This window comes from Procambarus clarkii, chromosome 12 (assembly GCF_040958095.1).
Source record: "Procambarus clarkii isolate CNS0578487 chromosome 12, FALCON_Pclarkii_2.0, whole genome shotgun sequence".
Taxonomy (NCBI): domain Eukaryota; kingdom Metazoa; phylum Arthropoda; class Malacostraca; order Decapoda; family Cambaridae; genus Procambarus; species Procambarus clarkii.
In genome coordinates, this window is record NC_091161.1 from 33,566,227 (window position 1) to 33,582,018 (window position 15,792).

At 40.2% G+C, this 15,792-nt stretch overlaps 1 protein-coding gene and 2 pseudogenes across 1 annotated transcript; all 3 read left to right on the top strand.

The window, feature by feature from the left end:
- Nucleotides 1-2,647: 2,647 nt before the first annotated feature.
- LOC138364001 (pre-mRNA-splicing factor 38A pseudogene) lies at nucleotides 2,648-3,601 on the top strand (annotated as a pseudogene).
- Nucleotides 3,602-8,416: 4,815 nt separating this feature from the next.
- LOC138364002 (pre-mRNA-splicing factor 38A pseudogene) lies at nucleotides 8,417-9,370 on the top strand (annotated as a pseudogene).
- A 3,443-nt stretch (nucleotides 9,371-12,813) lies between these two features.
- Nucleotides 12,814-13,437, top strand: LOC138364003 (pre-mRNA-splicing factor 38A-like). Its single transcript, XM_069323448.1, has one exon. The coding sequence runs from the start codon at nucleotides 12,814-12,816 to the stop codon at nucleotides 13,435-13,437; it is 624 nt and encodes a 207-aa protein (XP_069179549.1).
- The last annotated feature ends 2,355 nt before the right edge of the window (nucleotides 13,438-15,792 follow it).

The following is a 15,792-nucleotide window of genomic DNA, read 5'->3' on the forward strand; positions in this document are numbered from 1 at the left end:
TATAAGGTATTTATATAAAGTCGTTTTTAACATATAAAATATGTTAATTTCAGTCACTCAATTCATGGACCTTTGGTGCAAACGTATAACTAATGTTTTTAAACGTTTCTATTTTAAATTAAGTAAAAATGCTTAATGTATGTGGGTGGTTTTGTGCATGTGTGGGGTTGTGCTGGTCTGTGTGTGTGCGTGTACTTTTGATGTGTATGTTAAAGTGCAAATATGTAAGCACTACCATTACAAGAATAGGTGTATGGAGGTATTCCTTTTTTTTATTAATACATTAGGTACATCTGCATTTGTGCAGCTACCCTAGACTACATGAAGGGGGAGTACAGTGTCAAAAAGCTAGTTACGTGATGCTAAAAATTCCCCATCACACTGGATGGTTAGCCCGTTTTGAATGAACAGCATGTTAAAATTTATAAATGCGTCTGTGGGGTTGACCGCTAAATGTAATGGACTTGAGTCGAGGACGGGTTGGTCCTGGGACCTCTGTTGTTTAATATATATATAAATGATTTAGATTCAGGTTTGAGTAGCAACATTTGCAAATTTGCCGATGATACGAAAATCGGTAGGGAAATTAATTCGGAAGAAGACTTACTATCACTTCAAGTTGATCTAGATAGGGTTTTGAAATGGTCAAAGGATTGGCAGATGCACTTTAATGCTGATAAATGTAAAGTTCTGAGGTTAGGTAATGATGATAGAGTTACATGATGCGAGCTAGATGGTGTTGAGATTGCGAAGTCGGATTGCGAAAGGGATCTGGGAGTTATGATTAGTAAGAATTTAAGCTGAGTAGACGCAGGCTAACAGTAACGAAAGAGCAAGAAAAATTCTTTATAGACAGCATAGAACATTGGTATAACAATTATGGGCCTGAGAATGTACAACAGTTTTTGATGACCTCATAAATAATACCTATGAGGCCATCAAAACTAGTGAGTCACGCCAAACAAAAAGAAGTACTGGTAAACAGGTCAGACACAACCAGTACTATGATGATGCTAAACTGAAAGAGCTTAAGGAGCCATGGTAACCGAAAACCTGAAGAAAAATGGAATATTTACGAAAAATACTACAACGTTCTGGCAACACTGTGGTCCAAACCGTTTAATGATATCTTCAAAAATAACGTAATTAGTGTCAAATTTCCCGCTGCAACTTTCGTGAATCTGGTCCTCGCGGCGTGCGTGCGCCGCGGGGTATTGTATTTTACGTTGTAGAAGTCTTATTTTTCGTAATAGCGTTGAAAAAAACATGTTATGCATAAAATGAATATAAACTCACTCATTGGCAACAGTATTGTGTGAGAGAGAGGGTGGTACGTGGCTCAGGCCCTCAGTGACTGTATGTCTCTCGTGGGGAGTGGTCCTATCGCTGACGCGCTCTCACAATATCTCCTAGAACTCATGCTATTATTGTTATTTGTACTGCAATATGACTTACCAAACGAACAAGAGACAAGCATTGAAAGCTAGATGCATGCGAGCTCTCCATAGAAGGTACGAGCTGGCCGCAAATGCGTAAATCACGCATTGTCACGAGTGACCGCGAGTAGAGTAACTTGTCGCGCGCGCTACTCAACTCCAACTTTTACAACTAGATCTGGTTTCACAGCCTTTATTTATTATTCAATTTACATGAAACTTGCACACTATATGTAGAGTTTACGCCTCTAAAAACTTACGTCATTATTCTTATCTACATAGATTTATTGATTTTATAAATAATGATACACTTCATTTTGTTGCATACGTTTTTGGGAAACTTTTAAAAATCTGTATTTAGGAAAGACTTGGGTAAATACTGGTTCAGTAACAGGGTTGTTGATTTGTGGAACCAATTGCCACATAACATTGTGGAGGTGGGGTCTCTCGATTGTTTCAAGCATGGGTTGTACATGTATATGAGTGGGATTGGGTGGTTATAAATAGGAGCTGTCTCGTATGGGCCAATAGGCCTTCTGCAGTTGCCTTTGTTCTATGTTCTTATGTTTACAAGTGGATTGATGGACACAACAAACGGGATAATAATAGGGTATTAAAAGTATCAACACAAGACAGAACACGAAAGAATGGGTATAAATTGGATAAATTTAGATTTAGGAAAGACTTGGGTAAATACTGGTTCGGTAACAGGGTTGTTGATTTGTGGAACCAATTACCGCATAACGTGGTGGAGGTGGTGTCCCTCGATTGTTTCAAGCGCGGGTTGGACATGTTTATGAGTGGGATTGGGTGGTTATAAATAGGAGCTGCCTCGTACGGGCCAATAGGCCTTCTGCAGTTATCTTTGTTTTTATATTCAGATGCTCTCATAATCTTGCTCCTCCTCCCCACCCGTCTTCTATCCCTCACTGACACCTGACTCCTACTCTCTTCTCTAGGACACTAATAAATACGCCTCCATCCTAAACATGGCACACTATCTGGTCACCACTTGGTCCGGGAGACATCTCCCGTCACGCAGGGTGCAGTCGCACCTCCACAGATCTCCAGTATCATCTATTGATACTGGAAATGGCTCAAAAGGGCCACCACTTACGGGCTATTCATGCCCGTGCCACCTTTTGGGTGGCTTAATCTTCTCTCTCTCTCATCAATCAATTTAAACATAGCCTCTGTAATCAGTAGGCGACATGGCCAACCGCACGATCAGGGAAGCCCGGGCCACTCACGGCACAAACCCCCAGTATTTAGTTGAGAAAATAATAAGAACTAGGATATACGACTCTAGATACTGGAAAGAAGAATGCTTTGCCCTCTCGGCGGAATTACTAGTCGACAAAGCAATAGCCCTCAGGTGTATTGGTGGTGTTCACGGAGCCAACAGCATACCCACGCCATTCCTATGTCTCGTGCTAAAGATGCTCCAGATCCAACCTGAGACTGACATAATTATAGAATTCATCACACAAGAGGATTTTAAGTATGCTCGTGCTTTGGGGGCATTTTACTTGAGACTTGTATGTGGATCACTGAATTGTTACAAGTACCTGGAACCTCTCCTTAATGACTTTAGGAAACTACGCGTTATTGACCGTTCCGGCCAGTTCCAGTTTACTCACATGGATGAATATATTGATTGTTTATTAAGAGATGAATGTTCATGTGATATAATTTTACCGAGGATCCAAAAGAGACCGATTCATGAAGCCAACAACGAGCTTAAAGGTCGAGTATCCGTATTAAATGATGATTTGGACAACCACGAGAGGGAAAGTGATGAGGAGGACATCTTTCCTCCACCAAGACCAAGAAATGATCCAGTAGAGCCATCCCAAACAACACTCTGTGACGACCAGGATGGCAGAGGCCACTCTAGCTCCCCACACCGAGGCCTTCCATGTGACAGAGAAAGAGAAAAGCTTCGCAGAAGTCACTCACAGGAGACAGATCATGAAAGAGGCAAGGAAAGGTCGAGAAAGAGACATCGCAGCAGATCAGAACAACGTCAGCGACGAGGATCTCCAGCCCATCGTCCCCATCACCGAAAAAATCGTGGAGAAAGAGAATCAAATAGAGAGAGAGGAAGGGATTGGAATCGTTGTGAACGCAAAGGAAAACAATATCGCAGTGGACGTAGTAAATGAGATACCTTTTTGAGGATGTGGTAGGAGCTGACAGTGCTCCATTTGACCTGCAACTTCACTAATATCTCACTGCCCTCTCATGAAATGACCTCACACTTGACTGCCGCCTCATGATATGAACCTCAAGCTTCCTGTGTTATCATTATATATATAATTATACACGAAGCCTTCTTTGGACTCTTGTATGTATTTGAAGACCTGTATTCACGTTTCTGTCTTATAAGAACTATGTATTAATAAACACTGTTGTAATAAATGAATGCTATTATTTACATCTCATTATTTACCATCCCAAAGAATAATATGTACCTTTATTCAAGTACAAATAAAATATTTAAATATCTTAGCGCCTGGTGCTTGGAGAGTAGCTGTGATTAGGGTCTTCATCTGGATGAAAAATGTGAAAACCATCTTAAATGTGTTTTTTGATGTTTTTGACGTTGGTCGCAGAAAGGTGACATTTATATAAGGTATTTATATAAAGTCGTTTTTAACATATAAAATACGTTAATTTCAGTCACTCAATTCATGGACCTTTGGTGCAAACGTATAACTAATGTTTTTAAACGTTTCTATTTTAAATTAAGTAAAAATGCTTAATGTATGTGGGTGGTTTTGTGCATGTGTGGGGTTGTGCTGGTCTGTGTGTGTGCGTGTACTTTTGATGTGTATGTTAAAGTGCAAATATGTAAGCACTACCATTACAAGAATAGGTGTATGGAGGTATTCCTTTTTTTTATTAATACATTAGGTACATCTGCATTTGTGCAGCTACCCTAGACTACATGAAGGGGGAGTACAGTGTCAAAAAGCTAGTTATTTAATAGTTAGTTAAAATTCCCCATCACACTGGATGGTTAGCCCGTTTTGAATGAACAGCATGTTAAAATTTATGAATGCGTCTGTGGGGTTGACCGCTGAATGTAATGGACTTGAGTCGAGGACGGGTTGGTCCTGGGACCTCTGTTGTTTAATATATATGTAAATGATTTAGATTCAGGTTTGAGTAGCAACATTTGCAAATTTGCCCATGATACGAAAATCGGTAGGGAAATCAATTCGGAAGAAGACTTACTATCACTTCAAGTTGATCTAGATAGGGTTTTGAAATGGTCAAAGGATTGGCAGATGCAGTTTAATGCTGATAAATGTAAAGTTCTGAGGTTAGGTAATGATGATAGAGTTACATGATACGAGCTAGATGGTGTTGAGATTGCGAAGTCGGATTGCGAAAGGGATCTGGGAGTTATGATTAGTAAGAATTTAAGCTGAGTAGACGCAGGCTAACAGTAAGGAAAGAGCAAGAAAAATTCGTATTAAATGATGATTTGGACAACCACGAGAGGGAAAGTGATGAGGAGGACATCTTTCCTCCACCAAGACCAAGAAATGATCCAGTAGAGCCATCCCGAACAACACTCTGTGACGACCAGGATGGCAGAGGCCACTCTAGCTCCCCACACCGAGGCCTTCCATGTGACAGAGAAAGAGAAAAGCTTCGCAGAAGTCACTCACAGGAGACAGATCATGAAAGAGGCAAGGAAAGGTCGAGAAAGAGACATCGCAGCAGATCAGAACAACGTCAGCGACGAGGATCTCCAGCCCATCGTCCCCATCACCGAAAAAATCGTGGAGAGAGAGAGGAAGGGATTGGAATCGTTGTGAACGCAAAGGAAAACAATATCGCAGTGGATGTAGTAAATGAGATACCTTTTTGAGGATGTGGTAGGAGCTGACAGTGCTCCATTTGACCTGCAACTTCACTAATATCTCACTGCCCTCTCATGAGTTGACCTCACACTTGACTGCCGCCTCATGATATGAACCTCAAGCTTCCTGTGTTATCATTATATATATAATTATACACGAAGCCTTCTTTGGACTCTTGTATGTATTTGAAGACCTGTATTCACGTTTCTGTCTTATAAGAACTATGTATTAATAAACACTGTTGTAATAAATGAATGCTATTATTTACATCTCATTATTTACCATCCCAAAGAATAATATGTACCTTTATTCAAGTACAAATAAAATATTTAAATATCTTAGCGCCTGGTGCTTGGAGAGTAGCTGTGATTAGGGTCTTCATCTGGATGACAAATGTGAAAACCATCTTAAATGTGTTTTTTGATGTTTTTGACGTTGGTCGCAGAAAGGTGACATTTATATAAGGTATTTATATAAAGTCGTTTTTAACATATAAAATACGTTAATTTCAGTCACTCAATTCATGGACCTTTGGTGCAAACGTATAACTAATGTTTTTAAACGTTTCTATTTAAAATTAAGTAAAAATGCTTAATGTATGTGGGTGGTTTTGTGCATGTGTGGGGTTGTGCTGGTCTGTGTGTGTGCGTGTACTTTTGATGTGTATGTTAAAGTGCAAATATGTAAGCACTACCATTACAAGAATAGGTGTATGGAGGTATTCCTTTTTTTTATTAATACATTAGGTACATCTGCATTTGTGCAGCTACCCTAGACTACATGAAGGGGGAGTACAGTGTCAAAAAGCTAGTTACGTGATGCTAAAAATTCCCCATCACACTGGATGGTTAGCCCGTTTTGAATGAACAGCATGTTAAAATTTATAAATGCGTCTGTGGGGTTGACCGCTAAATGTAATGGACTTGAGTCGAGGACGGGTTGGTCCTGGGACCTCTGTTGTTTAATATATATATAAATGATTTAGATTCAGGTTTGAGTAGCAACATTTGCAAATTTGCCGATGATACGAAAATCGGTAGGGAAATTAATTCGGAAGAAGACTTACTATCACTTCAAGTTGATCTAGATAGGGTTTTGAAATGGTCAAAGGATTGGCAGATGCACTTTAATGCTGATAAATGTAAAGTTCTGAGGTTAGGTAATGATAGAGTTACATGATGCGAGCTAGATGGTGTTGAGATTGCGAAGTCGGATTGCGAAAGGGATCTGGGAGATATGATTAGTAAGAATTTAAGCTGAGTAGACGCAGGCTAACAGTAAGGAAAGAGCAAGAAAAATTCTTTATAGACAGCATAGAACATTGGTATAACAATTATGGGCCTGAGAATGTACAACAGTTTTTGATGACCTCATAAATAATACCTATGAGGCCATCAAAAATAGTGAGTCACGCCAAACAAAAAGAAGTACTGGAAAACAGGTCAGACACAACCAGTACTATGATGATGCTAAACTGAAAGAGCTTAAGGAGCCATGGTAACCGAAAACCTGAAGAAAAATGGAATATTTACGAAAAATACTACAACGTTCTGGCAACACTGTGGTCCAAACCGTTTAATGATATCTTCAAAAATAACGTAATTAGTGTCAAATTTCCCGCTGCAACTTTCGTGAATCTGGTCCTCGCGGCGTGCGTGCGCCGCGGGGTATTGTATCTTACGTTGTAGAAGTCTTATTTTTCGTAATAGCGTTGAAAAAAACATGTTATGCATAAAATGAATATAAACTCACTCATTGGCAACAGTATTGTGTGAGAGAGAGGGTGGTACGTGGCTCAGGCCCTCAGTGACTGTATGTCTCTCGTGGGGAGTGGTCCTATCGCTGACGCGCTCTCACAATATCTCCTAGAACTCATGCTATTATTGTTATTTGTACTGCAATATGACTTACCAAACGAACAAGAGACAAGCATTGAAAGCTAGATGCATGCGAGCTCTCCATAGAAGGTACGAGCTGGCCGCAAATGCGTAAATCACGCATTGTCACGAGTGACCGCGAGTAGAGTAACTTTTCGCGCGCGCTACTCAACTCCAACTTTTACAACTAGATCTGGTTTCACAGCCTTTATTTATTATTCAATTTACATGAAACTTGCACACTATATGTAGAGTTAACGCCTCTAAAAACTTACGTCATTATTCTTATCTACATAGATTTATTGATTTTATAAATAATGATTCACTTCATTTTGTTGCATACGTTTTTGGGAAACTTTTAAAAATCTGTATTTAGGAAAGACTTGGGTAAATACTGGTTCAGTAACAGGGTTGTTGATTTGTGGAGCCAATTGCCACATAACATTGTGGAGGTGGGGTCTCTCGATTGTTTCAAGCATGGGTTGTACATGTATATGAGTGGGATTGGGTGGTTATAAATAGGAGCTGTCTCGTATGGGCCAATAGGCCTTCTGCAGTTGCCTTTGTTCTATGTTCTTATGTTTACAAGTGGATTGATGGACACAACAAACGGGATAATAATAGGGTATTAAAAGTATCAACACAAGACAGAACACGAAAGAATGGGTATAAATTGGATAAATTTAGATTTAGGAAAGACTTGGGTAAATACTGGTTCGGTAACAGGGTTGTTGATTTGTGGAACCAATTACCGCATAACGTGGTGGAGGTGGTGTCCCTCGATTGTTTCAAGCGCGGGTTGGACATGTTTATGAGTGGGATTGGGTGGTTATAAATAGGAGCTGCCTCGTACGGGCCAATAGGCCTTCTGCAGTTATCTTTGTTTTTATATTCAGATGCTCTCATAATCTTGCTCCTCCTCCCCACCCGTCTTCTATCCCTCACTGACACCTGACTCCTACCCTCTTCTCTAGGACACTAATAAATACGCCTCCATCCTAAACATGGCACACCATCTGGTCACCACTTGGTCCGGGAGACATCTCCCGTCACGCAGGGTGCAGTCGCACCTCCACAGATCTCCAGTATCATCTATTGATACTGGAAATGGCTCAAAAGGGCCACCACTTACGGGCTATTCATGCCCGTGCCACCTTTTGGGTGGCTTAATCTTCTCTCTCTCTCTCATCAATCAATTTAAACATAGCCTCTGTAATCAGTAGGCGACATGGCCAACCGCACGATCAGGGAAGCCCGGGCCACTCACGGCACAAACCCCCAGTATTTAGTTGAGAAAATAATAAGAACTAGGATATACGACTCTAGATACTGGAAAGAAGAATGCTTTGCCCTCTCGGCGGAATTACTAGTCGACAAAGCAATAGCCCTCAGGTGTATTGGTGGTGTTCACGGAGCCAACAGCATACCCACGCCATTCCTATGTCTCGTGCTAAAGATGCTCCAGATCCAACCTGAGACTGACATAATTATAGAATTCATCACACAAGAGGATTTTAAGTATGCTCGTGCTTTGGGGGCATTTTACTTGAGACTTGTATGTGGATCACTGAATTGTTACAAGTACCTGGAACCTCTCCTTAATGACTTTAGGAAACTACGCGTTATTGACCGTTCCGGCCAGTTCCAGTTTACTCACATGGATGAATATATTGATTGTTTATTAAGAGATGAATGTTCATGTGATATAATTTTACCGAGGATCCAAAAGAGACCGATTCATGAAGCCAACAACGAGCTTAAAGGTCGAGTATCCGTATTAAATGATGATTTGGACAACCACGAGAGGGAAAGTGATGAGGAGGACATCTATCCTCCACCAAGACCAAGAAATGATCCAGTAGAGCCATCCCAAACAACACTCTGTGACGACCAGGATGGCAGAGGCCACTCTAGCTCCCCACACCGAGGCCTTCCATGTGACAGAGAAAGAGAAAAGCTTCGCAGAAGTCACTCACAGGAGACAGATCATGAAAGAGGCAAGGAAAGGTCGAGAAAGAGACATCGCAGCAGATCAGAACAACGTCAGCGACGAGGATCTCCAGCCCATCGTCCCCATCACCGAAAAAATCGTGGAGAAAGAGAATCAAATAGAGAGAGAGGAAGGGATTGGAATCGTTGTGAACGCAAAGGAAAACAATATCGCAGTGGACGTAGTAAATGAGATACCTTTTTGAGGATGTGGTAGGAGCTGACAGTGCTCCATTTGACCTGCAACTTCACTAATATCTCACTGCCCTCTCATGAAATGACCTCACACTTGACTGCCGTCTCATGATATGAACCTCAAGCTTCCTGTGTTATCATTATATATATAATTATACACGAAGCCTTCTTTGGACTCTTGTATGTATTTGAAGACCTGTATTCACGTTTCTGTCTTATAAGAACTATGTATTAATAAACACTGTTGTAATAAATGAATGCTATTATTTACATCTCATTATTTACCATCCCAAAGAATAATATGTACCTTTATTCAAGTACAAATAAAATATTTAAATATCTTAGCGCCTGGTGCTTGGAGAGTAGCTGTGATTAGGGTCTTCATCTGGATGAAAAATGTGAAAACCATCTTAAATGTGTTTTTTGATGTTTTTGACGTTGGTCTCAGAAAGGTGACATTTATATAAGGTATTTATATAAAGTCGTTTTTAACATATAAAATACGTTAATTTCAGTCACTCAATTCATGGACCTTTGGTGCAAACGTATAACTAATGTTTTTAAACGTTTCTATTTAAAATTAAGTAAAAATGCTTAATGTATGTGGGTGGTTTTGTGCATGTGTGGGGTTGTGCTGGTCTGTGTGTGTGCGTGTACTTTTGATGTGTATGTTAAAGTGCAAATATGTAAGCACTACCATTACAAGAATAGGTGTATGGAGGTATTCCTTTTTTTTATTAATACATTAGGTACATCTGCATTTGTGCAGCTACCCTAGACTACATGAAGGGGGAGTACAGTGTCAAAAAGCTAGTTACGTGATGCTAAAAATTCCCCATCACACTGGATGGTTAGCCCGTTTTGAATGAACAGCATGTTAAAATTTATAAATGCGTCTGTGGGGTTGACCGCTAAATGTAATGGACTTGAGTCGAGGACGGGTTGGTCCTGGGACCTCTGTTGTTTAATATATATATAAATGATTTAGATTCAGGTTTGAGTAGCAACATTTGCAAATTTGCCGATGATACGAAAATCGGTAGGGAAATTAATTCGGAAGAAGACTTACTATCACTTCAAGTTGATCTAGATAGGGTTTTGAAATGGTCAAAGGATTGGCAGATGCACTTTAATGCTGATAAATGTAAAGTTCTGAGGTTAGGTAATGATGATAGAGTTACATGATGCGAGCTAGATGGTGTTGAGATTGCGAAGTCGGATTGCGAAAGGGATCTGGGAGATATGATTAGTAAGAATTTAAGCTGAGTAGACGCAGGCTAACAGTAAGGAAAGAGCAAGAAAAATTCTTTATAGACAGCATAGAACATTGGTATAACAATTATGGGCCTGAGAATGTACAACAGTTTTTGATGACCTCATAAATAATACCTATGAGGCCATCAAAAATAGTGAGTCACGCCAAACAAAAAGAAGTACTGGAAAACAGGTCAGACACAACCAGTACTATGATGATGCTAAACTGAAAGAGCTTAAGGAGCCATGGTAACCGAAAACCTGAAGAAAAATGGAATATTTACGAAAAATACTACAACGTTCTGGCAACACTGTGGTCCAAACCGTTTAATGATATCTTCAAAAATAACGTAATTAGTGTCAAATTTCCCGCTGCAACTTTCGTGAATCTGGTCCTCGCGGCGTGCGTGCGCCGCGGGGTATTGTATCTTACAGTTGTAGAAGTCTTATTTTTCGTAATAGCGTTGAAAAAAATCATGTTATGCATAAAATGAATATAAACTCACTCATTGGCAACAGTATTGTGTGAGAGAGAGGGTGGTACGTGGCTCAGGCCCTCAGTGACTGTATGTCTCTCGTGGGGAGTGGTCCTATCGCTGACTGCGCTCTCACAATATCTCCTAGAACTCATGCTATTATTGTTATTTGTACTGCAATATGACTTACCAAACGAACAAGAGACAAGCATTGAAAGCTAGATGCATGCGAGCTCTCCATAGAAGGTACGAGCTGGCCGCAAATGCGTAAATCACTGCATTGTCACGAGTGACCGCGAGTAGAGTAACTTTTCGCGCGCGCTACTCAACTCCAACTTATACAACTAGATCTGGTTTCACAGCCTTTATTTATTATTCAATTTACATGAAACTTGCACACTATATGTAGAGTTTACGCCTCTAAAAACTTACGTCATTATTCTTATCTACATAGATTTATTGATTTTATAAATAATGATACACTTCATTTTGTTGCATACGTTTTTGGGAAACTTTTAAAAATCTGTATTTAGGAAAGACTTGGGTAAATACTGGTTCAGTAACAGGGTTGTTGATTTGTGGAGCCAATTGCCACATAACATTGTGGAGGTGGGGTCTCTCGATTGTTTCAAGCATGGGTTGTACATGTATATGAGTGGGATTGGGTGGTTATAAATAGGAGCTGTCTCGTATGGGCCAATAGGCCTTCTGCAGTTGCCTTTGTTCTATGTTCTTATGTTTACAAGTGGATTGATGGACACAACAAACGGGATAATAATAGGGTATTAAAAGTATCAACACAAGACAGAACACGAAAGAATGGGTATAAATTGGATAAATTTAGATTTAGGAAAGACTTGGGTAAATACTGGTTCGGTAACAGGGTTGTTGATTTGTGGAACCAATTACCGCATAACGTGGTGGAGGTGGTGTCCCTCGATTGTTTCAAGCGCGGGTTGGACATGTTTATGAGTGGGATTGGGTGGTTATAAATAGGAGCTGCCTCGTACGGGCCAATAGGCCTTCTGCAGTTATCTTTGTTTTTATATTCATATGCTCTCATAATCTTGCTCCTCCTCCCCACCCGTCTTCTATCCCTCACTGACACCTGACTCCTACCCTCTTCTCTAGGACACTAATAAATACGCCTCCATCCTAAACATGGCACACCATCTGGTCACCACTTGGTCCGGGAGACATCTCCCGTCACGCAGGGTGCAGTCGCACCTCCACAGATCTCCAGTATCATCTATTGATACTGGAAATGGCTCAAAAAGGCCACCACTTACGGGCTATTCATGCCCGTGCCACCTTTTGGGTGGCTTAATCTTCTCTCTCTCTCATCAATCAATTTAAACATGGCCTCTGTAATCAGTAGGCGACATGGCCAACCGCACGATCAGGGAAGCCCGGGCCACTGAGGCACAAACCCCCAGTATTTAGTTGAGAAAATTATAAGAACTAGGATATACGACTCTAGATACTGGAAAGAAGAATGATTTGCCCTCTCGGCGGAATTACTAGTCGACAAAGCAATAGCCCTCAGGTGTATTGGTGGTGTTCACGGAGCCAACAGCATACCCATGCCATTCCTATGTCTCGTGCTAAAGATGCTCCAGATCCAACCTAAGACTGACATAATTATAGAATTCATCACACAAGAGGATTTTAAGTATGCTCGTGCTTTGGGGGCATTTTACTTGAGACTTGTATGTGGATCACTGAATTGTTACAAGTACCTGGAACCTCTCCTAATGACTTTAGGAAACTACGCGTTATTGACCGTTCCGGCCAGTTCCAGTTTACTCACATGGATGAATATATTGATTGTTTATTAAGAGATGAATGTTCATGTGATATAATTTTACCGAGGATCCAAAAGAGACCGATTCATGAAGCCAACAACGAGCTTAAAGGTCGAGTATCCGTATTAAATGATGATTTGGACAACCACGAGAGGGAAAGTGATGAGGAGGACATCTTTCCTCCACCAAGACCAAGAAATGATCCAGTAGAGCCATCCCGAACAACACTCTGTGACGACCAGGATGGCAGAGGCCACTCTAGCTCCCCACACCGAGGCCTTCCATGTGACAGAGAAAGAGAAAAGCTTCGCAGAAGTCACTCACAGGAGACAGATCATGAAAGAGGCAAGGAAAGGTCGAGAAAGAGACATCGCAGCAGATCAGAACAACGTCAGCGACGAGGATCTCCAGCCCATCGTCCCCATCACCGAAAAAATCGTGGAGAAAGAGAATCAAATAGAGAGAGAGGAAGGGATTGGAATCGTTGTGAACGCAAAGGAAAACAATATCGCAGTGGATGTAGTAAATGAGATACCTTTTTGAGGATGTGGTAGGAGCTGACAGTGCTCCATTTGACCTGCAACTTCACTAATATCTCACTGCCCTCTCATGAGTTGACCTCACACTTGACTGCCGCCTCATGATATGAACCTCAAGCTTCCTGTGTTATCATTATATATATAATTATACACGAAAGCCTTCTTTGGACTCTTGTATGTATTTGAAGACCTGTATTCACGTTTCTGTCTTATAAGAACTATGTATTAATAAACACTGTTGTAATAAATGAATGCTATTATTTACATCTCATTATTTACCATCCCAAAGAATAATATGTACCTTTATTCAAGTACAAATAAAATATTTAAATATCTTAGCGCCTGGTGCTTGGAGAGTAGCTGTGATTAGGGTCTTCATCTGGATGAAAAATGTGAAAACCATCTTAAATGTGTTTTTTGATGTTTTTGACGTTGGTCGCAGAAAGGTGACATTTATATAAGGTATTTATATAAAGTCGTTTTTAACATATAAAATACGTTAATTTCAGTCACTCAATTCATGGACCTTTGGTGCAAACGTATAACTAATGTTTTTAAACGTTTCTATTTTAAATTAAGTAAAAATGCTTAATGTATGTGGGTGGTTTTGTGCATGTGTGGGGTTGTGCTGGTCTGTGTGTGTGCGTGTACTTTTGATGTGTATGTTAAAGTGCAAATATGTAAGCACTACCATTACAAGAATAGGTGTATGGAGGTATTCCTTTTTTTTATTAATACATTAGGTACATCTGCATTTGTGCAGCTACCCTAGACTACATGAAGGGGGAGTACAGTGTCAAAAAGCTAGTTACGTGATGCTAAAATTCCCCATCACACTGGATGGTTAGCCCGTTTTGAATGAACAGCATGTTAAAATTTATGAATGCGTCTGTGGGGTTGACCGCTGAATGTAATGGACTTGAGTAGAGGACGGGTTGGTCCTGGGACCTCTGTTGTTTAATATATATATAAATGATTTAGATTCAGGTTTGAGTAGCAACATTTGCAAATTTGCCGATGATACGAAAATCGGTAGGGAAATTAATTCGGAAGAAGACTTACTATCACTTCAAGGTGATCTAGATAGGGTTTTGAAATGGTCAAAGGATTAGCAGATGCAGTTTAATGCTGATAAATGTAAAGTTCTGAGGTTAGGTAATGATGATAGAGTTACAAGATACGAGCTAGATGGTGTTGAGATTGCGAAGTCGGATTGCGAAAGGGATCTGGGAGTTATGATTAGTAAGAATTTAAGCTGAGTAGACGCTGGCTAACAGTAAGGAAAGAGCAAGAAAAATTCTTTATAGACAGCATAGAACATTGGTATAACAATTATGGGCCTGAGAATGTACAACAGTTTTATGATGACCTCATAAATAATACCTATGAGGCCATCAAAACTAGTGAGTCACGCCAAACAAAAAGAAGTACTGGTAAACAGGTCAGACACAACCAGTACTATGATGATGCTAAACTGAAAGAGCTTAAGGAGCCATGGTAACCGAAAACCTGAAGAAAAATGGAATATTTACGAAAAATACTACAACGTTGTGGCAACACTGTGGTCCAAACCGTTTAATGATATCTTGAAAAATAACGTAATTAGAGTCAAATTTCCCGCTGCAACTTTCGTGAATCTGGTCCTCGCGCGTGAGTGCGCCGCGGGGTATTGTATCTTACGTTGTAGAAGTCTTATTTTTCGTAATTGCATTGAAAATAACATGTTATGCACAAAATGAATATAAACTCACTCATTGGCAACAGTATTGTGTGAGAGAGAGGGTGGTACGTGGCTCAGGCCCTTAGTGACTGTATGTCTCTCGTAGGGGAGTGGTTCTATCGCTGACTGCGCTCTCACAATATCTCCCAGAACTCATGCTATTATTGTTATTTGTACTGCAATATGACTTACCAAACGAACAAGAGACAAGCATTGAAAGCTAGATGCATGCGAGCTCTCCATAGAAGGTACGAGCTGGCCGCAAATGCGTAAATCATGCATTGTCACGAGTGACCGCGAGTAGAGTAACTTTTCGCGCGCGCTACTCAACTCCAACTTTTACAACTAGATCTGGTTTCACAGCTTTTATTTATTATTCAATTTACATGAAACTTGCACACTATATGTAGAGTTTACGCCTCTAAAAACTTACGTCATTATTCTTATCTACATAGATTTATTGATTTTAGTAAATAATGATACACTTCATTTTGTTGCATACGTTTTTGGGAAACTTTTAAAAATCTGTATTTAGGAAAGACTTGGGTAAATACTGGTTCAGTAACAGGGTTGTTGATTTGTGGAACCAATTGCCACGTAACATTGTGGAGGTGGGGTCTCTCGAT

Excerpts from the sequence above, each read along its gene's own strand:
- LOC138364003 (XM_069323448.1), top strand. The coding sequence starts at position 12,814 with ATGTGGATCACTGAATTGTTACAAGTACCTGGAACCTCTCCTAATGAC.